The sequence below is a fragment of the Jaculus jaculus genome, chromosome 13, assembly GCF_020740685.1.
Source record: "Jaculus jaculus isolate mJacJac1 chromosome 13, mJacJac1.mat.Y.cur, whole genome shotgun sequence".
In the NCBI taxonomy this organism is placed as follows: Eukaryota; Metazoa; Chordata; class Mammalia; order Rodentia; family Dipodidae; genus Jaculus; species Jaculus jaculus.
This window is the reverse complement of record NC_059114.1, coordinates 28303438-28327204: the sequence shown is the minus strand read 5'-3', so window position 1 is coordinate 28327204 and position 23767 is coordinate 28303438. Positions and strand designations below refer to the sequence as shown.

Here is a 23767-nt window from a genome sequence, read left to right as displayed (position 1 = left end):
TTACCTCACTTAGTATAATCCTCTCCAGGTCCATCCATTTTTCTGCAAATTTCATAACTTCATTTTTCTTTACCGCTGAGTAGAACTCCATTGTATAAATGTGCCACATCTTCATTATCCACTCATCTGTTGAGGGACATCTAGGCTGGTTCCATTTCCCAGCTATTATAAATTGAGCAGCAATAAACATGGTTGAGCATGTACTTCTAAGGAAATGAGATGAGTCCTTTGGATATATGCCTAGGAGTGCTATAGCTGGGTCATATGGTAGATCAATCTAGCTGTTTTAGGAACCTCCACACTGTTTTCCACAGTGGCTGGACCAGATTGCATTCCCACCAGCAGTGCAGAAGGGTTCCTTTTTTTCCGCATCCCCGCCAACATTTATGATCATTTGTTTTCATGATGGTGGCCAATCTGACAGGAGTGAGATGGAATCTCAATGTAGTTTTAATCTGCATTTCCCTGATGACTAGTGACGTAGAACATTTTTTAAGATGCTTATATGCCATTCGTATTTCTTCCTTTGAGAACTCTCTATTTAGCTCCATAGCCCATTTTTTGATTGGCTTGTTTGATTCCTTATTATTTAACTTTTTGAGTTCTTTGTATATCCTAGATATTAATCCTCTATCAGATATATAGCTGGCGAAGATTTTTCCCCATTCTGTAGGTTGCCTCTTTGCTTTTTTCACTGTGTCCTTTATGGTGCAAAATCTTTGTAATTTCATTAGGTCCCAGTGGTTAATCTGTGGTTTTATTGCCTGAGCAATTGGGGTTGTACTCAGAAAGTCTTTGCCAAGACCAATATGTTGAAGGGTTTCCCCTACTTTTTCCTCTAGCAGTTTCAGAGTTTCCGGTCTGATGTTAAGGTCTTTAATCCATTTGGACTTAATTCTTGTGCATGGCGAGAGAGAAGAATCTATTTTCATCCTTCTGCAGATATATATCCAGTTTTCCCAACACCATTTGCTGAAGAGGCTGTCTCTTCTCCAATGAGTATTTTTGGCATTTTTATCGAATATCAGGTGGCTATAGCTTCTTGGGCTTACATCTGGGTCCTCTATTCTGTTCCACTGATCTACATGTCTGTTTTTGTGCCAGTACCATGCTGTTTTTGTTACTATGGCTCTGTAGTATAGGTTAAAATCAGGTATGGTGATACCACCAGCCTCTTTTTTGTTGCTCAGTATTATTTTAGATATTCAAGGTTTTTTGTGATTCCAAATGAATTTTTGGGTTGTTTTTTCTATTTCCATGAAGAAAGCCTTTGGAATTTTAATAGGGATTGCATTAAATGTGTAGATTGCTTTAGGTATGATTGCCATTTTCACAATATTAAAATATTTAAAAAAATGAAAATTTCCAGGTGTGGTGATATGCACCTTTAATCCCAGCACTTGGGAGGCAGAGCTAGGAGGACTGCTGTGAGTTTAAGGCCACCCTGAGACTACATAATGAATTCCAGGCCAGCCTGGGCTACAGCAAGACCTTACCTTGAAACACAAACAAACAAAAAATAATCAGGAGCACTGAAGAGATGGCTCATTGGTTAAAGGTGCTTGCTTGCAAAATCTGACTGCCTGGGTTCAGTTCCACAGTATCCACATAAAGCCAAATTAGTGTCTGGAATTCATTTGCAATAGCAGGAGACCTCAGTGTACCCATACGTACTCTCTTTCTGTCTGTCTCATTTATTTATTTATTTATTTATTTATTTTTGGTTTATTGAGGTAGGGTCTCACTCTAGTCCAGGCTGACCTGGAATTATGTAGTCTCAGGGTGGCCTCAAACTCATGGTGATCCTTCTACCTCTGCCTCCCGAGTGCTGGGATTAAAGGCGTGCACCACCATGCCCAGTCTGTCTGCCTCTTTTTCTCTGTGTCAAATAATAAACGTTTTTTTAAAGGGCTGGAGAGATGGCTTAGTGGCAGGTGAGGCGCTTGCCTGTGAAACCTAAGGACCCAGGTTGAATTCCTCAGTACCCACATAAAGCCAGATGCACAAGAGGGTGCATGCATCTGGAGTTCCTTTGCAGTGACTAGAGGCCCTGGCATGCCTGTTATCTCTCTCTCTTATCTACCTTTCTCTTTCTCAAATAAATAAATTAATTTTTAAAAAAAGTAATATGGAAGCCGGGCATGGTGATGCATGCCTTTAAACCCAGCACTTGGGAGGCAGAGGGAGGAAGATCATCATGAGTTCCAGGCTGTCTTGAGACTACACAGTGAATTCCAGGTCAACTTGGGCTAGAACAAGACCCTACTTTGAAAAACCAAACCAAAACAAAACAAAACAAAAGTAAGATGGAGAACAATTGAGGAAGACATCAGATGTCAACCTTTGGCCTCCACATGCATGCACATATACACCTACATATAAATTAGCAGTCATACACACATGCTCATACATATGCAAACATAAATAGATAAACAGAGTGCAGGACCTGGGCTATAGTTCAGTTGGTAGTGTTTGCCTAAGAGCCCAGAGCTGCATAAAGTTGGGCAGGGTGGCAGATGTCTGTAATCCTAGCACTTTGGAGATGGAGACAGGAGGATCAGGAGTTCAAGGCCAATCTCAAGTACAGAAAGAGAGAGAGAATCTTAGATCTGCTAATAGGGAAAAACTGAAGAAATTTAAATAGACTAGATTAATGGATTAGAGTTCAATCAAAGTATCAATATTGGTTAGTTGATTGTGGCAAATATACATTTTATTATAAGATGTTAACAACAGGTAAAAGAACATAAGGAGGTGCATGGGAACTGTTTGAGCTATCGTCTGATTTTTCTGAATGTCTAGAGCTATCCTAAAAATGTAAGGCTTAGGTTGCAAACGTGCCTCAGTGGATAAAGCACTTGCTGTAGAACTGGTGTGCCTCAGCTCAGGTCCTCAGCTGCAAGCTGTGAAAGGCTTCTATAAACCCAGTATGCCCATGGCAAGAAGAGAGATAGAAGGCTGGAGAGATGGCTCAGTGGTTAAAGGCACTTACTTGTAAAGCCTGACTGCTAGGGTTCCATTTCCCAGTATCCATGTAAAGACCAATGCCCAAAGTGGCACATGCACAAAACCATGGGTTCAGTCCTCAGCACTGCATACACTGGTCATGGTGGCACACGCCTATTATCCTAGCATTCAATAGGCAGAGACAGAGGGATCAGTTCAAGATAAATCTTTTTTTTTTTTTTTTGGTTTTTCGAGGTAGGGTCTCACTCTGGCTCAGGCTGACCTGGAATTCACTATGTAGTCTCAGGGTGGCCTCGAACTCTCGGAGATCCTCCTACCTCTGCCTCCCGAGTGCTGGGATTAAAGGCGTGCGCCACCATGCCTGGCTAAGATAAATCTTAACTTCAAGGCCAACCCAGGCTATATGAGAGCCTGGAAGAGAACTGGGAACTTCCCCCTCGATGGCTAACGTTCTTCCTGTCAGACGGTGCCAAGCTGCTGGAGGAGAAAAGTCATTAACAGCTCTTAGCCATGGACACTGTGTTCTCCACAATTTATCTGTCAGCCACTGCAATAGTGGTTTTTGGGAGTAACTACTACCTTTTTTTTGTTTTGGTTTGGTTTTTTGAGGTAAGGTCTCACTCTGTATTCTCAGGGTGGCCTCAAACTCATGGCAATTCTCCTACCTCTGCCTCCCGAGTGCTGGGATTAAAGGTGTGCGCCACCACACCCGGAACTACCACTTTTTTAAAAAATATTTTTTTATTTATTTGAGAGTGAGAAAGAATGGGAGCACCAGGGGTCCAGCCACTGTAAATGAACTCCAAGCACTTGTGCCACTTTGTGCCGCTGGCTTTACATGGGTACTAGAGAATCGAACCTAGGCCCTTAGGCTTCACAGGCCAGTGCCTTAATCACTAAACCATCTCTCTAGCCACTGCCACTTTTTTTTTTTTTTTTTTTTTTTTTTTTTTGGTTTTCAAGATAAGGTCTCACTGAGCCCAGGCTGACCTGTAATTCACTATGTACTCTCAGGGTGGCCTTGAACTCTAGGTGATCCTCCTGCCTCTGCCTCCACAGTTCTGGGATTATAAGTGTGCACCACCATCCCCAGCTCACTGCCTCTTTTTGATTGGATTTGAGGTCTATATCATAGGAGAAATTCATGACTAGTACTGTAAATCTGGCCAAAGGCCTATGACTAGGGACTTAAGTCCTCATGGGGAACCTTCTACCGTGGTTATGCTAAATGGACAGCATGTCAAACCTTCTAAATATCAATATTTGTTCCCACAGATTAGTATCACTTGAAGCCTTGATTACAGAAGTTTCTTACAATGGGTAGAGGTTAATACAGACAGCATAGTTGGCAAAATACCAAGGATAAGTGACCACCGTGTACTCAACCTCAAGCAGGACATGTAAACCATCCCTTCCAAGATTCAGGGAATGTGCAGAAGAGGGGCAGAAAGAATGTAAGAGCAGGAAGATGGGGAGGAAGGCTGCAAAATGCTGTCTTCCGGATATAACATGGCTGTTACATTCATGAACTCACAACAGCTGTGGTTTCCTGCACAAGACTGGACCTGTCAATATTTACCACCCAGTAGTAAGAAGACCCCTATACCTTCGAGTAGCTAATGGCTGAGAGATGTGGAGTCAGGTTCAGCACTGGTATAGCCACTGATAAGTTGTCCATTTCACAGTAAATAACCTTCTACCTATGATCATGCAAGCAACCCCATTTTAACTCAATGGGGTTAAACAAAAGAAAAAAGGACCAGGCATGGTGATGTACACCTTTAATCCTAGCACTCAGGAGGCATGGGTGGGAGAATTGTTGTGAGTTCAAGGCCACCCTGAGACTACATAATGAGTTCCAGTTCAGCCTGGACTAGAGTGAGACCCTCCCTTGAAAAACCAAAGCACAAAAAAGGCAAAAGCTGGATGTGGTGGCTCATGCCTTTAATCGCAGCACTCAGGAGACTGAGGTAGGAGGATTGATGAGTTCTAGGCCAGCATGGAGCTAGTGTGAGTTCCAGGTCAGCCTGGGCTAGATTGATATTCTATCTTGCAAACAGTCAAAAAGATGGGAGTTAATGGGGAAGAAGAAGGGAGTTAATGGGAGGGAATGAGCATGAGAGGGTAATTGTGGGAGCAAGATAAAAATATATTGTGGAGGGCTGGAGAGATGGCTTAACGATTAAGGTACTTGCCTAAGAAGCCTAAGGACCCAGGTTTGATTCTCCAGGTCCCACATAAGACTGACACACATGGTGGCGCATGCGTCTGGAGTTTGTCTGCAGTGGCTGGAGGCCCTGGCATGCCCATTCTCTCTCTGTGTCTCTAATAAATAAATATTTAAAAAGTAATAAATTTAAAAAACATATATTTTGGGGCTGGAAAGAGATGGATTAGTGGTAAAAGGTGCTTGCTTGAAAGCCTGCAAATAAGGAAGAAATAAAATACTTTTTAAAATTTTGTTTATTTTTTATTTATTTGAGAGAGACAGAAAGGCAGAGAAGGAAGCACCTTGTGCATCTGGCTTATGTGGGTACTGGGGAATCGAGCCTTGAACTTGGGTCCGGAGGCTTTACAGGCAAGTACTTAACCACTAAGCCATCTCTCCAGCCCAAGAAATAAAATATTTTAAGATACTTTATTTATTTGAGAGTAAAAGGGAGTGAGAGAAAAAGAGAATGGGCACACCAGGGCCTCTGCTATAAACAAATTCCAGACATATGTATTATCTTGTGCAGCTGGCTTATGTGGGTCCTGGGGAATCAAACCTGACTCCTTTGGCTTCCCAGGCAAATACCTTTACCAATAAGTCATCTTTCCAGCCCTAAAATATTTTTCAAAAAGTAAATTTATGCATGTATGAAAAAACACAAATACATACAAATGAACACAATTACAAGTTTATGAAAAAATATCTCAACTGCTAGAGAAAACATGGTATTTTTCTTTCAGAGTCTGGTTATTTTTACATGATGATCTCCAGTTCCTTTTTATTTTATTTTTCTGAACTTGATATTTGTTTGTTTGTTTGTTTTTTTGGTTTTTCAATGTAGGGGCTCTCTCTAGCCCAGGCTGACCTGGAATTCTCTATGTAGTCTCAGGCTGGCCTCAAACTAATGATGATCCTCCTACCTCTGCCTCCTGAGTGTTGGGATTAAAGGTGTGCACCACCATGCCCAGCCAGAGTACTTTTTTTTTTTTTTTTTTTTTTTTTTGGTTTTTCGAGGTAGGGTCTCACTCTGGTCCAGGCTGACCTGGAATTAACTCTGTAGTCTCAGGGTGGCCTTGAACTCATGGCGATCCTCCTACCTCTGCCTCCCGAGTGCTGGGCAGAGTACTTTTAAAAAAAATTATTTATTTGAGAGAAACAAAAAGAGGGGCTGGAGAGATGGCTTAGTGGCTAAGGAGCTTGCCTATGAAGTATAAGGACCTAGGTTTGATTCCTTAGGATTCATACATCTGAAGTTCCTTTGCAGTGGCTAGAGGCCCTAGCACACCCATTCTCTCTCTTTCTCTCTGCCTCTTTCAAATAAATAAATGAAAATTAATAAAATATTTTATAGCTGGACAAGGTGGCACATGCCTTTAATTCCAGCATTTGGGAGGCAGAGGTAGGAAGATCACTGTGAGTTCGAGGTTACCCTAGGGCTAGAGTGAAACCCTACCTTGAGAAACAAAACAAAGCAAAAAAATATATATCCACATGCATGTGCCACTTTGTGCATATGGCTTTATGGGGGTACTGGAGGAAGCAAACCTGGGTCCTTTGGCTTTGCAGACAAGCATGTAACCATCTCTCCAGCCGTACTTTTTTTGTTTGTTTGTTTTGTTTTTTCAGGGTAGGCACTTGCTGTAGCCCAGGTTGACTTGGAATTTACTAGGTAGTATCACAGTGGTCTTGAAGTCATAGCAACCCTCCTATCTCTGCCTCCTGAATGCTGGGATTAAAGGCCACCATGACCAGCCAGCATACTTTTTTTTCTTTTTGTTTTTTGCTTTTTTCACTCTACCCCAGGATGACCTGGAATTCACTCTGTATTTGCATGGTAACCTCGAACTCATGGCGATCCTCCTGCCTCTGCCTCCTGAGTGCCGGGATTAAAGGTGTGCACCACCACACCTGGCTCCCCAGCATACTTTTTTTTTTTTTATCTTGTTATTTATTTAAAAAGTTAAAAAGTTGCATATCATTATTTAAGTTACTTTCCTGGACATTTCTGTCCCTTAAATATGTGTAAAAATAAATTTTAAATCAGCAATATTTATCAATCTTAATACATCAAAATAATATATGTACAGATTTCAAATTTTAGGCCTGTATACACTCAAATAATTTAATGTAAAATTCCAAACAAAAATTACTATGTAATGATGACCTACAGAAAAGACTCAACCTAACCTATGGCACTGAGCAGGACCCACACCTGGATTCACAGACATTCTTCAAATAACATTCTCAACTGGAATAACCTACCCTGTCGATGTTCAAATCCACTTTCCTACAAATGCATGACCTCCTACATCAAACCTCATTCCTTTGAAAGCAATACGGGCAAATGAGATATAAACTCTTATCAACTCAAAAATGTTAATGATGTATGTCAAAAAATTCTTATGATCATGCTATTAAAGATATTATATAATTGATAATTGGATTTTAAGCTGTGCTTAGCAATTACTTTAATTACATGCTTCAGTATTTAAACCAAAGAAAAAAATTTACAAGAATAACACTTGAGCATATTTGAAATGAGTATGGAAATTATCAACAATAGCACAAGTAATTATATTCACAGCTCAAGAGGTCTAAGATGCATAGCTTCATAGAATCATTCATTGAACAATTGTTCTTGTCTAATATATCTTCTTAAATTTTTTTTTTAAATATTTTTTTTTAACTTTTTATTTATTTATTTGAGAGCGACAGACACAGAGAGAAAGACAGGTAGAGGGAGAGAGAGAGAATGGGCGCGCCAGGGCTTCCAGCCTCTGCAAACGAACTCCAGATGAGTGTGCCCCCTTGTGCATCTGGCTAACGTGGGTCCTGGGGAACTGAGCCTCGAACCGGGGTCCTTAGGCTTCACAGGCAAGCACTTAACCGCTAAGCCATCTCTAAAATTTTTTTATATTTTTCTCAATTTTTACTAATATTTTCCATGATTATAAAAGGTATCCCATGCTAATACCCTCCCCCCCCCCACTTTCCCCTTTGAAATTCCATTCTCCATCATATCCCCTCCCCATCTCAGTCTCTCTTTTATTTTGATGTCATGGTCTTTTCCTCCTATTATGATGGTCTTCTGTAGGCAGTGTCAGGCACTATGAGGTCATGGGTATCCAGGCCATTTTATGTCTAGAGGGAGCACATTTTAAGGAGTCCTACCCTTCCTTTGGCTCTTACATTCTTTCTTCCACCTCTTCTGCATTAGACCCTGAGCCTTGGAAGGTGTGATCGAGATGTTACTCAGTACTCCAGTCACTTCTTTCCAGCACTATGATACCTTCTGAGTCATCCCAGAGTCACTGCCATCTGAAAAGAGAAGATTCTCTACCCAAAGTGAGAGTAGCGTTAATATAAGGGTATGAATATTAAGAGAAGTGCTTACTGGGCAGTTTGATAAGCAGAGTGTACACATTTAGCCAGACAGCAGCAGTCGTTACACCCCTAGGCTCATGACTACCCCTGTTTTAGGTTTCAGGGATGTATTCGATCCCATGGAGCAGGCCTCCAGTCCAATTAGTGGGCAGTTGGTTTCTACCATGGTAGACGTGCCACTATGGCACCCATTGGCTCATTTGGCCTGGCTGGCCAATTATAAGGCTTGCAGTGTCCACTGTTGAGTATCTTCACTGGTGGTATCTCTTTCTCCCATTGAACTACATGTAGAATGGCTTCTTCCAGCTTTCTGTCAGCTGGTCTACATGGAGGAGGTTATCAGCTCAGTTCCAGCAGGATTTCTCAGTGACCTTGCAGCCCAAGTATGTGGAGCCTTCAGCAATAGGGTCTTACCATCGATTCCTGGTGGGAAACCAGGTGTCTTGGCAATGGCCTATAATGTTTTGGGGGCATCAGGGACCTCCCTGGTTGTATAACATATCTTGATAGCATACATTTTGAGTGTGAGAATCATCACTGGTAATAGTAACAGTGATCCTGAGTAATTTACATTTTCCTACATTTATCAAACATCATTCAGCTCTTTGCAGGATACCAAAAAAAAAAAAAAAAAAAAAAGTCCTACAATTTGGGGTAACATTCAGTAAACTGGTACTAGGAGATAATGATGAGCCAGGAGTGGATAACACAGGCATGAACATAGAATATCACCACATCCAGCGTACTTTTTGATTTGCATTTTCTGATGGCTAAAGATGCAAACTTTTAAACTTGTTCGATATATAAGCCCTTTGTATTTTGTAACAAGATTTTTTTTTTTTTTTGAGGTAGGGTCTCGATCTAGCCTAGGCTGATGTGGAATTGACAACAGTTTCAGGCTGGCCTCGAACTCACAGCAATCCCCCTACCTGGGCCTTCTCAGTTCTGGGATCAAAGGTGTGTGCCACCATGCCCAGCTTGAGACAAGATTTTGCAAAGTGTTCCCAGGCTGTTTTTTGTTTGTTTGTTTGTTTGTTTTTTTTGCATGGCTCTGTTCAGTTTATTGCATGAAGGAGTTATACTAGTCCAATTTAAAAGCGGACCTCAAATGATTACATTATAAAAGCTGTGAGGTTTGTAAAGTTGTGTCAAGGGACCAAAGGGAAATTCTACTTATTGCAAGGAAATGCTCACATAAGCCTCAGATAGCCACAGCACTTAAAAACCATGACTCTTCAGCCAGTCATCCCTAGCCAGTCCTGAGCCAGTGGCTTATGTTCTTGCAGTGGTCACCTGTAGCTGAACTAATTATGCTTATTCTGGAGAATTCTGCTCAATTACAATACTATTGCAGGCAGTTTTTCTTCTTAAATGCCTTCATTAGTTTCTTTTTATTGTATCAGTGACCCCTTGGATGATAGACAGGGTCTTCTGCTGTGTCTCTGCTGAATTTTGCTATGGACAGAATCCTCAGTGCCAACAGGAAGCAGGTCATCACCCTTTCCTGTGTCAACAAAAGGGTCTAAAGAGTGGAGGTGCCAGGTGGTGGTGCACACCTTTAATCCCAGCACTTCAGAGGCAAAGGTAGGAGGATTGCCATGAGTTCGAGGCCATCCTGAGACTGAATTCTAGGTCAACCTGGGCTACAGCAAGACCTTATCTAAAAAAGAAAGAAAGAAACAGAGAAAAAGCTGGTTGTGGTAGCACAGGACTTTAATTCCAGCACTAGGAAGGCAGGGGCAGGGGGATCACCATGAGTTCAAGGCCACCCTGAGATTGCATAGTGAATTCCATCCAGGTCAGCCTGAGCTAGAGTGACCCTACCTTGAGAAAACAAAACATATATATATATATGTGTGTGTGTGTGTGTATGTATGTATGTATGTGTATATATATATATGGAAATTGTCAATAAAAAGTTAATAAATAGGGCTGGAGATATGACTTAGTGGTTAAGCGCTTCCTTTGAAGCCTAAGGACACCAGTTTGAGGCTTGATTCCCCAGGACCCACGTTAGCCAGATGCACAAGGGGGCACACGCATCTGGAGTTCGTTTGCAGTGTCTGGAGGCCCTGGTGTGCCCATTCTCTCTCTCTCTCTCTCTCTCTCTGCCTCTTCCTCTCTCTGTCACTCTCAAACAAATAAATAAAAATAAACAAATTTTTTTAAAAAAAAGTTAATAAATAAAACAAAACCTGAGACTAGGGAGATGGCTCAGTGGATGAACACTGCCTACTCAAAGTGGGATACCCAAGTTTAATCCTCAGACCCCACATAAAAAGCAAGAAGCTATTGCAAATAAATTTTTAAAAATTAATTTTTGTGTGTGCATTTTTTGTTTATTTTATTTTTTTATAGTGAAAAAAAAAAGATGTATTTAGAATTAACCAGCTAGATCCAGTTTAGATGATTCCAATTTTGTTGGCAACATCCAAAGCATCATAATCGGGAGCTAGAAGAACATAGGCCTTCTTCTCTCCATCAGGCCTGATCAGGGTGTTGACTTTGGCCACATCAGTGTCATAGGGTTTCTTCACAGCCTGTTTGACCTGGTGCTTGTTAGCCTTGACGTCCACAATGAACACCAGGGTGGTGGTGTCTTCTATCTTCTTCATGGCCGACTCCGTGGTCGGGGGAACTTGATGATGGCACAGTGGTCAAGCTTGTTTCTCTTGGGGGCGCTCTGCCGAGGGTATTTAGGCTGCCTCCGGAGGCGCAGTGTCTTGGGTCCCCGAAAGGTGGGTGACATGCGGATCTTTTTCTTTTTGTGGCTCTGGACACCTTCAGCGCGGCCTTCTTGGCTTTTAGAGCCTTTGCTTTGGCTTCAGCTTTGGAGGGGCAGGAGCTTCCTTCTTCGCTTTTGGCGCCATCTTGGCGAAAAGGCTTGTTTATTTTTATTTATTTATTTGACAGTGACAGACAGAAAGAGGCAGCTAGAGAGAGAGAGAGAGAGAGAGAGAGAGAGAATACACTGGGGCTGTAGAGATGGCTTTAGCAATTAAGGTATGCCTGCAAAACCAGGCTCAATTCCCCAGGACCCACATAAGCCAGATGCACAAGGTTGCACATGTGTTTGAAACCCGTTTGCAGTAGCTGGAGACCCTAGCAAGCCCGTTGGCTCTCTCTCTCTCTCTCTCTCTCAAATAAATAAATAAATTTAGATTAAAAAAAAAACAAAACACTTAAGCCAAGCATGGTGGCACACGACTTTACCTTTCTCTTGCTCTCTCAAATAAATAAATAAATACAAATTTTAAAAAGAGGAAAATGTTCTAAAAAATTTTAAAAAGGGCTGGAGAGATAGTTTAGTGGTTAAGGCACTTTCCTGCAAAGCTAAAGGACCCAGGTTCCATTCCCCAGGATTCACATAAGCCAGATGGACAAGGTGGTGCATGCATCTGGAGTTTGTTTGCAGTGGCTGAAAGTTCTGGTGCCCATTCTCTCTATCTGCCTCTCTCTCTCTCTCCCTCTAATAAATAAAATAAGTAAAGTTTTAATAATAATAATAATAATAAAATAATAAATAATAGTAAAAAGCTGGTGAGCCAGGAGTGGTGGCACATACCTTTAATTCCAGCACAAGGCAGAGGCAGGAGGACTGCCACAAGTTTGAGGCCAGCCTGAGACTAAATAGTGAATTCCACGTCAGCCTAGGTTAGAGTGAGACCCTACCTTGAAAAACCCACCAACCGACCAACCAACCAAACAAAACAACAACAAAAACAAGCCGGACATGTTGGTGCATGCCTTTAATCCCAGCACTCAGAAGGCCAAGGTGTGAGTTTGAGGCCAGCCTGAGACTACAGTGTGAATTCCAGGTCAACCTGGGCTAGAGTGAGACCCTACCTCAAAAGAAAAGAACCCCAAAATTGATAAATATATTTAAAAAACTAAAACCTAAGCTTTGCATGGTGGTATGTATCCTTTATAGTAATAATAAGCACTTGGGAGGCTGAGAGAGGAGGATTGCTGTATTTTAAGCCAGCCTGGGCTAGAGTGAGAACCTGCCTCAGACTCCCCTCTCAATAGCCTTATGTCCTCTACTTTTTTTTTTTTTTTCAGGGAGGGTCTCACTCTAGTACAGGCTAACCTGGAATTCACTATGTAGTCTCAGGGTGGCCTTGAACTCGCAGTGATCCTCCTACCTCTGCCTCCCGAGTGCTGGGATTAAAGGCGTGTGTCTCCATGACCAGCAATTCTCTACTTTTATGACACACCCAAATGACACCAACCTTTGTTAAAACACTCTCCTATGTTTATGTCTTTTCTCATTCTTCAAAATAGGAACTGGATGTAAAACTATTTTTCTCTTCTTGATGACTAGTGTGGAGGTAATCTGGGGTATTTAGATGTTACTACATGACAGTGACTGTTGGTGATGTCAGGTTGTGAGTCCTCAGGGGTGCGGCTCTGGGTGCCTTGGGGAATAATTCCTTCACTGCCTCCACACAGCTAGGTAGCATGCACCACACACACCTTGATATCATGTCAACATGTGTTCACCCATTTCGTCAAACCAGAATTTTTTTTTGAGATAGGATCTTGCCAGGTGTGGTGGCACCGACTTTAATCCCAACACTCAGGAGGCAGAGATAGGAGGACTGCTGTGAGTTTGAGGCCACCCTGAGACTACATAGTGAATTCCAGGTCAGCATGGGCTAGAGCGAGACCCTACCTCAAAAAAACAAGTATAAAAATAAATAAATAAATAAATAAAAATTTAAAGAGAAGAAGCCGGGCATGGTGGTGCACACCTTTAATCCCAGCACTTGGGAGGCAGAGGTATGAGGATCTCCATGAGTTTGAGGCCACCCTGAGACTACATAGTAAATTCCAGATCAGCCTGAGCTAGAGTGAAATCCTACCTCAAATAAACTTTAATACCAGCATTCAGGAGGCAGGGGTGGGAGGATCATGGTTAGTTCAAAGCCAGTCTGAGACTATATTGTGAATTCCAGGTCAGCCTGGGCTAGAGTAAAATCCTACCTCAAAAAACCAAAAACAAACAAACAAACAAACAAAACCCAAAAACCCCTTTAATTCCAGCACTCAGGAGACAGAAGTAGGAGGATCACCGTGAGTTTGAGGCCAGCCCGAGACTACATATTGAATTCCAGGTCAGCCTGAACTACAGTGAGACCCTACCCTCTAAGAAAAAACCAAACCAAACCAAACCAAAAAAAAAAAAAAGAAAGAAAAGAAAAAAGGAAGTTTTACAATGTGCCTAGGATGGTCCAGAACTCACTATGTAGCCCAGGCCTCAAGCTCTTGGAAATCCTCCTGCCTTAGCCGCTCATCCTCAATTGGAATTACAGATGTGAGCCATCACACCTGGTTTCAAATTGGCAACCACTGGCGAGAAGGAATCCTAATCCCATGGTTAGATTTTGTGGTTCAATGTGGGAATTTTTTTTAAAAGCACTGTGTGCTTTCCTAACAATTCCTGATATTGTGTAACAGGAGAGGCTCACGTAGCAACAATGTTCCTATTGAGAGAGAGCCCTGGCAGGCATGTGCACAGGTTGTCCTGATTCATCAGAGCAAAATCCTACTTAATCTACAAGTATTTTCAGAGAGACAGGTTTGTAGAGAAACCTAAAAAAATCAAGACAATCAAAAACAAGGAGAAAGTGTGCAAGTTCACTCACACTCATATCCTACATGGACAGGTTTATCACAAGTACATGGAACCTTGACCTTGGCTTTCTTTTGAGTTCTTAGAGCAAAAGACAAGATGACTCTGGTTTGCTCTGTTTGGCAAAGGAAGTGCAGTGCGACCTGAAAAAGATGGTGGCAAAAAAGCAGGCGTGGAAAGAGTGCAATAAGGACAGGCAAGGCTGGGATATGAGTGAGCCTCCTTTAAATTGAGTGCCTGAGTGGTCACTGTATACAAGTGTGCCATTTAGAAACCTGCTTACTCTGCTTATTTTTATTAAAAACAGTTTTTAGGCAGGGTATCATATAGCCAAGGTGAGTCTGCTTGAACTCCTGTTCCTCCTGCCTTCACTTCCCAAGTGCTGTGATTACAGGCAAGTATCACCACCCTGCATTCTGGCCTTGCTCTTGGTACACATTCTTGGTGAAACTATCTCACTTCCCTAAATCATCTGATCTATAACCTTATTCTTACCTTCTGTAGGGACTGAAAAAGTTTTGGTTATTGTTGACCTCGTAGGTGAGAATTGCTTGGAAGTATAGCTGGTCGATTCTTTTTCTGGGGGTGGGAGGAAGAGAGAGAGGAAGGGAGGGAGGGAGAGTGAGAGACTAACTGGTTCATAAAGTCAGCTTTCTACATCTTCTTTCCGATTTATTGAGTCCTTTTCCTCCTCAGGGTCATATTTCTTGACCAACTACAACTTCTTAGAGGAAGAAGACTAAGAGTGCCATTTTAAAAAAAAATAATTTATTTTTACTTATTTATTTTGAGAGAAGGAAAGAGAGAGAGAGAGAATGGGCACGCCAGGGCTTTCAGTCACTGCAAACAAACTCCAGATGCGTGTGCCCTCTTATGTGGATACTGGGGAATCGAACTAAGGTTCTTTAGCTTTGCAGGCAAGCTCCTTAACCACTGAGCCACTTCTCCAGCCTAAGAGTGCCATTTTTAATTTAATTTATCAATTTATTTATTTTTTTGTTTTTTGAGATAGAATCTCGCTCTAGCTCAGGCTGACCTGGAGTTCACTATGTAGTCTCAGGGTGGCCTTGAACTCATGGCAATCCTTGTACTTCTGCCTCCCGAGTGCTGGGATTAAAGAAGTGCACCACCACGCCTGGCTAAGAGTGCTCTTTTTGAACTCATAAAAACCTCCTGCTTACAGTAATGCTTTCGAAAGCACTTCCTCTACCTTTCCTCATTTGTCTACAAATGTGTGCCCAGGCACAAGAGGCTGGAAGGACAGGCTAGGTCAGTGGAGCCTGGACGAATGTATGGGTAGGCAACCCAGACCTTACGTTCCACACGGCAGTCACAGAAGCCTCTCTTCATACACAAAGGCTATCAGTCAGCCAATAAGCATTTACTGAATGCCTTGACTGTGTTCAGAGACGAGTTATGCAGCAAGATCAGTGTGGCATGACGCCAATGTGGTGGATGCCAGATTGGGAGCCAGGAGACCTGCCAATTACTTGACTGTGAGAAAAACAAAAAAGCTTCCTCCTTCCAGAACCTCAGTTTCCCTATGCACAAGTGGAAATTAGCCTCTGCCTTAGGGCTCTTCCAACTAGGACTGGAATGGATTCCAAGAACAGGGAAATAAGTTCCTAGACTCCACAATGTCAAGACCTCCAGCTAGCTGCAGTCACTGAGCACACTGTACCCTAAGTTTTGTGGCTTCTGTGGGTCCCTTTCCTTGAGGTCATCAAAGGGACCACCTTAAAGAGTCCTTGCTTATGGTGCCCCAGTCATACTGGCTCCCCCTCCCATTTCTCCAATGTTCCATGCAGTCCTGCCCAGGGGGTCTTTGCACATGCTGGAGTTGCTATTTGAGTTTCCTATAGGAATGTTGGCTGGTTCTTTTCTTCTCATTTTGTTTGCTTTCAAGGTAGGGTCTCACTTTAGCCCAGACTGAACTGAAACTGTAGCGCAGGCTGACCTCAAACGCACAAAGATCCTCTTACTTCTGCATCCTGAGTGCTGGGATTAAAGGAATGCACCACCACGCTGGCCAAGCTCCTTTCTCATTCTTCAGATCTCTTTAGACGCAACTTAAAAAAAAAATATTAGGGCTGGAAAGGTGGCTTAATGGTTAAGGTGCTTGCCAGCAAAGCCAAACGACCCAGGTAGAGTTCCCCAGTGCCCACATAGAACCAGAAGCACAAGGAGGCACATGTGGCTGGAGTTCGTTTGCAGTGGCTAGAGGGCCTGGTGTACCCATTCTCACTCTGCCTTTTTCTCTCTCAAATAAATAAATATAATATAAAAATATTTAAACTGGGTGTGGTGGTGCACGCCTTTAATCCCAGCACTCGGGAGGCAGAGGTAGGAGGATTAATGTGAGTTCGAGGCCATCCTGAGTGAATTCCAGCCTGGGCTAGAGTGAGACCCTACCTTGAAAAACCAGGAATAAAAGGTTCCTGGGCTGGAAAGATGGCTCAACGGTTAAGGCGGTTGCCTGCAAAGCCTGAGGAGCCGGGTTCGATACCCCAGTTCCCACATAGTCAGGTAGATGCACAAGGTGGCGCATGCATTTGGAGTTCGTTTGCAGCAGCTGAAGGCCCCTGGTGCACCCATTCTCCGTCTCTCTTGTATCTCTGCTTGCAGATTAGTAAATTTTTTAAGACTCTTATGACATCACGGAGCTCTCTGACGCACCTCGGTGACATCATGAGAGCGTTCATAGCGTCACAAGCCCGTCCCCTTTCCTCAGAAGCGCCCATGGGAGGCCGACACTGGCACTGACTACCCACTCAGCCCATCCGGCCCGCTACGTCGGGGCGGCGCGGCGATGACGTCACGCCGAGAGCTGGGTCCGTGCCCCCCGCGGGGGCGGGGCTTGAGGGCGGCGCTTCCGGTCGGCGGAGCCTGGCAGCCCGAGCGGCGGCGGCGGCGGCGGAGACGCGGCTATGGCGGGCGCCGCGAACGAGGCGCGCTTCGCCGGGCTGTCGCTGATGCAGCTGCACGAGCTGCTGGAGGACGAGGCGCAGCTCGCCGACATGGTGCAGAAGATGGAGGAGGTGAGCGGACGGCGAGCAGCGGCGTCCCGCGCCGGGCAAACGCGAACGCGGGCGGGGAGCGCGGGGCTCGGGACGGGGAGCCGAGGGGACGCACACGACTCGTGCTCGGCCAAGGCTGGGGCTTCGATTCTGGGGTTCAGGGCGCCCAGGGGAGGGCGGGGGGGCTGAGGCAGAAAAGAGTCCCCAGACGGGGCCGGGGCCTCGAGGGGAGGCGCGGGGGGCCTGAGTTCAGGGGGTTCAGGACCGAGGCTGCTGGCTGCGTCTGGAGCGCCGTTGGAGCCGAGAGTGGGGACTGGGCCGGAGGGAGTGGGGGGCTGAGATTGGGTTGGGTCTGAGTGACAGTCGAGGATTAGAGGGGATCGAGGGGGCTAGATCCGGACAAAGGTTGGGGAGCTTTGAAGGGAAAGGTTGGGAAGTCGTGCGGGACCTGAGTTCGTGGGGTTAAGGGTTAGGTTTCGGCATGGATTAGTTGGAGATGAGTGTCGGGAGAGGATGGGGCTTCTGACATGGGCTTGGGGGCCGAGGTCTGGAGCTGAGAGCAGGGGAAGGTGACGGTCGCTGTGGCCCAGGACTCTGAAGAGTGCGGGTGGAAGTGGCGAGGGCCACTTCCCAGGGCTTCTTTCTTTTCCTGGTCGGTGAAAGGGCCTTCGGGTGGCAGTAGGATCCCCTTTCCCCTCACAGCTGGGGCCCTCTCCGTGGAACGTAGGCTGACGCTGCCTCACGGTGGCCTGTCTCTCTGGGTTCCTGAAGCCTTTTCTGGCAGAATATTAAATGGGGTTCGGGACCTGACCGCTGACCCCTCTCTTCCATAGTCCAGCGGCCAGCCCAGCCTCTGGAAGGCATGTGCCCGCCCCTGTTCCTGGTTATCTTCGTCCATTCCTTGCCAGTGGGTTAGCTCTCTGGAGTGTTTGATTTCACCCTTGCAGATCTGCAAGTCCTTCCTTTTCTCCTAAACCTCTGGGACACATCCTGATTCTGGGGTGTTCTGCTCCAGCTCTCCCTGGCTCACCTACTTCTTTGTCTCTGAAGTCTAAGCCTCCTCAGGCCTACAGTACTGAGTTAGCCCCCACCTCCCCGAAGCTGGTGTAGGGGCTTTTGGCTTTCTTTCCGAAGGATTGTTCAGCCCCCAGCCAGTCTCCTTCAAAGGAGGCTTGTATGGAGGTTGCACACTCAGAATCCCTGGAAAACCCTCAACAGATCATTGTCTGGAGTTACAGAGAGGCCACTGTAGTAAGATGGTATCAGTCTTTCCATTAATACACCCCTTGTATTCACGGGCTTTGTAACTTGGCACATACAACGTTGAGATGCAACTTACCCTATTTATGGTCTCCATGTGGCACTTACCATTTTAAAGAATAAGTGATAAATTCCATCTTTGACTGAATGAGAGCTTCATGTCTGCAAACACAGACCAATTTTTGCTTAGTTTCTCTGCTTTTCAGTTGCTGGGAGACCTTTTGTTGGTTGTCAGCAGGACATCTTTTGGGTTTAATGATAAAATGATAGGTATCTTTTTCTAATGTGTAACCCTGCCTGCAAGTGACTTTGCTATATGTGACTGTTCTGTTTCAGTAAGAACAAAGTATTCTAGCGCTACTGGTGGACCATTAACAGAAATAAACTGCGTTTAGTGGAGGGAGGCATCAGTTTGGTTCTGGTGACTCCAGCCTCATTTGCTTCCTCTACTTAAAGACCTGGAGATTTTTAGAGAAAGGCAAAATAATCTATCAGGATTTTTCCTTTTTTTTCCCCTAGGTAGGGTCTTGCTCTAGTCCAGGCTAACCTGTAATTCACTATGTAGTCTTAAGGTGGCCTTGGACTTGCAGCTATCCTCCTACCTCTGCCTCCCAAAAAAGAGTGCTGGGATTAAAGGCGTGCACCACCACTCCTGGCATATTGTTGTTTTTCTTTCTATTTTTATTTATTATTTGTTTACAAGGAGAGAGAGAATTTTGTTAGTCAAAATGACTTTCATACTACATATAGTACAGAAATACTGCCGACTGACTCCACCCAATTAGACCTGATAGTGTAATTTAAGTTACTCAGCAGTGGTTTACTTTTTGGGTGTAGTGCTTTTAAAACAAGGAAACAACTTGAAAACTAAATGCCTTGGGCTGCTCACCTAACCAGGGTCACACTTTGCAAATCCTGTTGCCCTGGTTATGTGTGGTGTTTTCTAAAGGAATGGGTGTAACACCAACAGCCATGGTCATGGTAGTTTCTCTCACCTGGTAATGTCATGTACTAGTTTATTTTGGGATGGTTTCAAGAACAGAAGAAAATACTTCATGCACCATCTACACTTGACCAAATGGAATATTTATGATAGGATGTTACAGAGCATTTCAAGCTTTGGAATCACAGACTATAAGGTAGACTGGACCTGGCTGCTTTCCAGCTGTGTGATTGCAGGCAGATCACTTCACCTCTGAACATGATGACACTGTGTTAATACCTGTCTCACAGAGTCAGTGATGAGGGTCAGGTGAGATGGTGACTGTTCAATACTTAACACAGTAAAGAGTAATTGCAGTTCATAATAACTTCTTGCAATTCTCTTTTTGAAAGAATACCGACAGTAATTAATGCTATTTCATCCTGACAGGTGAATAGGTTTCATTTAAAAAAAAATTACACAAGACCTGCATAATAGGAGGGAAAAATGATGACATCAAAATAGATCAGGGTCTAGTTGGAAAGGAGGAGGAGTCAGTGGGGGGGGGCTAGAGAAATGGGGACAAAGAAAGGTGGTGGGAGGGGATTATGGTATATTGTGTATATGTACGGAAGTTGTCAATAAAAAGAAAAATTTTAAGTAAAGTTTGACTTGCCCTTAACCCAGGAAGCAGTACCTTTCTTTATTTAAAAAAAAAAAATTTATTTATTTTTATTTATTTATTTGAGAGCAACAGAGAGAGAAAGAGGCAAACAGAGAGAGAGAGAGAGAGAGAGAGAGAGAGAGAGAGAATGGGCATGCCAGGGCCTCCAGCCACTACAAACGAACTCCAGACGCATGTGCCCCCTTGTGCATCTGGCTAACGTGGGTCCTGGGGTATCAAGCCTTGAACCAGGGTCTTTAGGCTTCACAGGCAAGCGCACAACCACTAAGCCATCTCTCCAGCCCAACAGTACCTTTCTATGGTCAAAAAAAAGTTATGTATCTCAGTGGGACTGAGAGAGATAGTAAGTGGAACAGGCCTTTTACCACACAGACTCTCCTAACCTGAAGTGAAAGCTCCCCCTCACAAAAGAAAAAAAAAAAAAAAAAGCTGGCAGAAGGATGTGTTTAAAATTGTAGAGTAAGGCTTCTTCAAGCCCGAGGGGATATTTTGTGGTGGCTGTGAAGTGTGGCTGGGTTTTGAAGGCATTCGCTGTTAGGTTTAAATGCCCTTGTGCATTACGTTCCACTTACATTGTTTTAATTGTAGTGTTGTGCATTTTAGCAGTGCTCAAGACCTTAAAATGATGTTGGAGCTTTAGACATTTTGTGGCCCTATGTGGTTTTTGTTTGTTTGTTTTGTTTTTTTCTAGTTAGGTTCTTACTTTAGCCCAGGCTGATATAGAATTCACTGTGTAGTCTCAGGCTGGCCTTGAACTCACAATGATCTTCCCACCTTTGCTTCCCAAGTGCTAGGATATTAACCGGCGTGTGCCACCACACCCGGCTCATCTGTGTGTTTTATCTTTTCCTGTTTCTTGAGTCCCATTATGCTGTTTCCTAAATGCAGTACATCTTTTGTTTGTTTTGTTTTGCTGTGAGGCAGGTGAAGACCTGGCTGGCCTTAAACTTGTGATCTTCCTGCCTCAGCTTCCCTACTTCTGGGAGCACAGATAAGCATCACCATAACACTGGACTCATTTCCTTTTTTTTTAAAATTAAACATTTATTTGAGAGAATGGAAGAGAGAGAGGGAGGAAGGGAGAGAGAAAAAGTATGGGTGTACCAGGGCTGTGAACATACCCAACACATGCACCACTTTGTACATCTGGCTTTATCTGGGTACTGGGGAATTGAACCCTGGCTGGCAAGTTTTACAGACAAGTGCCTTTAATCACTGAGCCATCTCTCCAGTCCTTCATTTTACTTTGTTTTTTTGGTTTTTTCAAGATAAGGTCTCACTATAGCCCAGGCTGACCTGGAACTCACTCTAAAGTCCCAGGCTGGCCTCGAAATTCACAGCAATCCTCCTACCTCTGCCTCCTGAGTGTGTGTGCCACCACCATGCCTGGCATTTTTATTTTTAAAATATTTATTTATTTGTTTATTTTTATTTATTTGACAGAGAGAAAGAGAGAAAGAATATGAGCGCACCAGGGCGTCTAGCCACTGCAAGCAAACTCCAGATGCATGCGCCCCTTGTGCATCTGGCTATCGTGGGTCCTGGGGAATTGAACCTGAGTTCTTTGGCTTTTCAGGCAATTACCTTAACTGCTAAGCCATTCCTCCAGCCTGGCATTTTTATTTTTATTTAAAGTTATTTTTACATGGCAGTGGAATGTGCCTTTTATCTGCTTACATTAACCTCATGGTACTGGCAAGGCATTCCCTTAAAAGGAACTGTCACTTGGTATATTGGGCAAGTAAATTGAACCTCTTGGGTCACCTCTCCTTGTAAACTTTCTGGGGAATGATACTTGGTTGGTGCTAACAGTTTCAATGAGGATTCAAATTCTGCATCTTTGTTCCTGTGGAAATGAAAATTCCTGTGTGCAAAAATGCAGAGGGTCTGAAAGACAGATTGTTTTGTGGAAAGTGAAGAGCTCTGGTCTGGAAGCAGCTGCTTCCTTAAGGCCTGCTGGGCTGTGATTTGTGTGTGAGGCAGTGAGGCTACTGTACCACTATAAGGGCTCGCTGAAATGGAGTGCCCTGCTAACCCTGGACGCTTTCCGAACGCACGGGCTAAATGAGTGCCACAGGACTTGGGTTTTAAGAAGCCAAAATTTGAACTCTGAGTGCATAGGCCTGGAGTTTGCTTCAGTCTGTGTTGTATAACTGGTATTACACATGCACAGGCTTCAATTTTTGTTTTTCAGCCCTCTAGAGATTATTACTTTGTTGCTCTTATGCCAGGAATATTTATGAAATTCAGCTTTATTGTATTTTATTTTATTTATTTTTGGCTTTTAAAAATGTGAGTTATTATTTATTTATTTTCACAATTTTTATTAACATTTTCCATAATTATAAAAAATATCCCATGGTAATACCCCCCCACACTTTTTTATTTATTTTTTTTAAACGGAGGTGTTAAAATTTCATGGGTTGTGTGACCGCATTTAAGTTGCTTAAACTCTGCTTCAGTTTTCTCAACTGTAAAGTCAGGAGACTGGCTGCCTCTTAAGAACCCTGCCAGCTTTCCTTTCCAATGTACTCTCCCTTCTCCTCCATCACAGACATGTTTGGTGTCCCTTACTCTCTTCATTTACCTCTTCTGTGTCACTGGATGCCCATTTTGTAAGTCACTCACTTTCCCGTGTTCCCACCTGTCTGTGGTGGGGGCTGTGTTTTGTTGTGTTTATCTTTTTCAGTGTTGGCACCCAACCTAATGCCTAGTACTAAGGATTGCCCAGTTAGTGCTGCTGTAAGTTGTGCCAGCTTCGGGCCCAGGCCAAGTCAAGAAGGAGGACTCTTTTTGCAAGTGGGGAGGGCTCAGGCCACACGAAGAGTGTGAGTGGCGGGGCACAGGCGAGACGCTGTGGAGCAAGCAGGAGGAAGAGCAGTCCTTCCACTAGGAGGACTAGTCTGCCTGAGGTAACAGTTTAAGCGCTCAGTGGTTAAAGATGCTTCGTAGCAAAGCCTGCTGGCCCAGGCTCAGTTCCCCAGTACCCCTGTAAAGCCGGCTGCACAAAGTGGCACCTACATGTCCTGGCACATCCATTCCCTTTCTGCTTATAAATAAATTAAGACTATAGTTTTTAAAAAGATACCAATTTTAACCAGCCTCTTTTGAGTGCTAGCTGAAATCCAAGGGAGTATGAAGTTTGAAAGGGGAAAGGAGTACCTAGTGGCTGCTAGAAGAAAAGAGGTATCATAGAAGAATTGGGAGAAAAAGTCCAGTGACCCTATTTTTTAATTAAAATTTTTAAAAAAAAATTTATGAGAGAGAATTAGCACGCCAGAGCCTCCAGCCACTGCAGTTGAACTCCAGATGTGTGTGCCATCTTGTGCACATATGTGACCTTGCACACTTGCATCACCTTGTGCGTCTGGTTTATGTGGGATCTGGAGAGTCAAACATGGGTCCTTAGACTTCGCAGGCAAGCACCTTAACCACTAAGCCATCTCTCCAGCCCCAGGGACCGTATTTTGATGTTCTTGTACTGGGTGACTGTGTCAGACTGGCTGGAGGTGGAACCTAGATGTATACTCTGAACCTCATCCTTCATGTGCAGCGTGGATGTGCCCTGGAGCTGAGGGAGGCCAGCTGTGTTGCTTATTGAGCCTTTAGTTCAGTATTTGTATTGAATGTTTCGATGGGGGTTTGTGCTAGGTGCATAGTGCAAGGTTGTCTGCACAGACCTCTG

The 23767-nt window shown here is 43.9% G+C and overlaps 1 protein-coding gene across 1 annotated transcript in view; it reads left to right on the top strand.

Annotated features, from left to right (window-relative positions):
* The first annotated feature begins 17112 nt into the window (after positions 1-17112).
* Vps37b (VPS37B subunit of ESCRT-I) overlaps positions 17113-23767 on the top strand; it is a 40102-nt gene continuing 33447 nt past the window's right edge. The window contains exon 1 of the mRNA XM_004668475.2: positions 17113-17236. Within this exon, the coding sequence (XP_004668532.1) occupies positions 17126-17236 (111 nt within the window). The 5' untranslated portion in view covers positions 17113-17125. The remainder of the gene's footprint in view (positions 17237-23767) is intronic.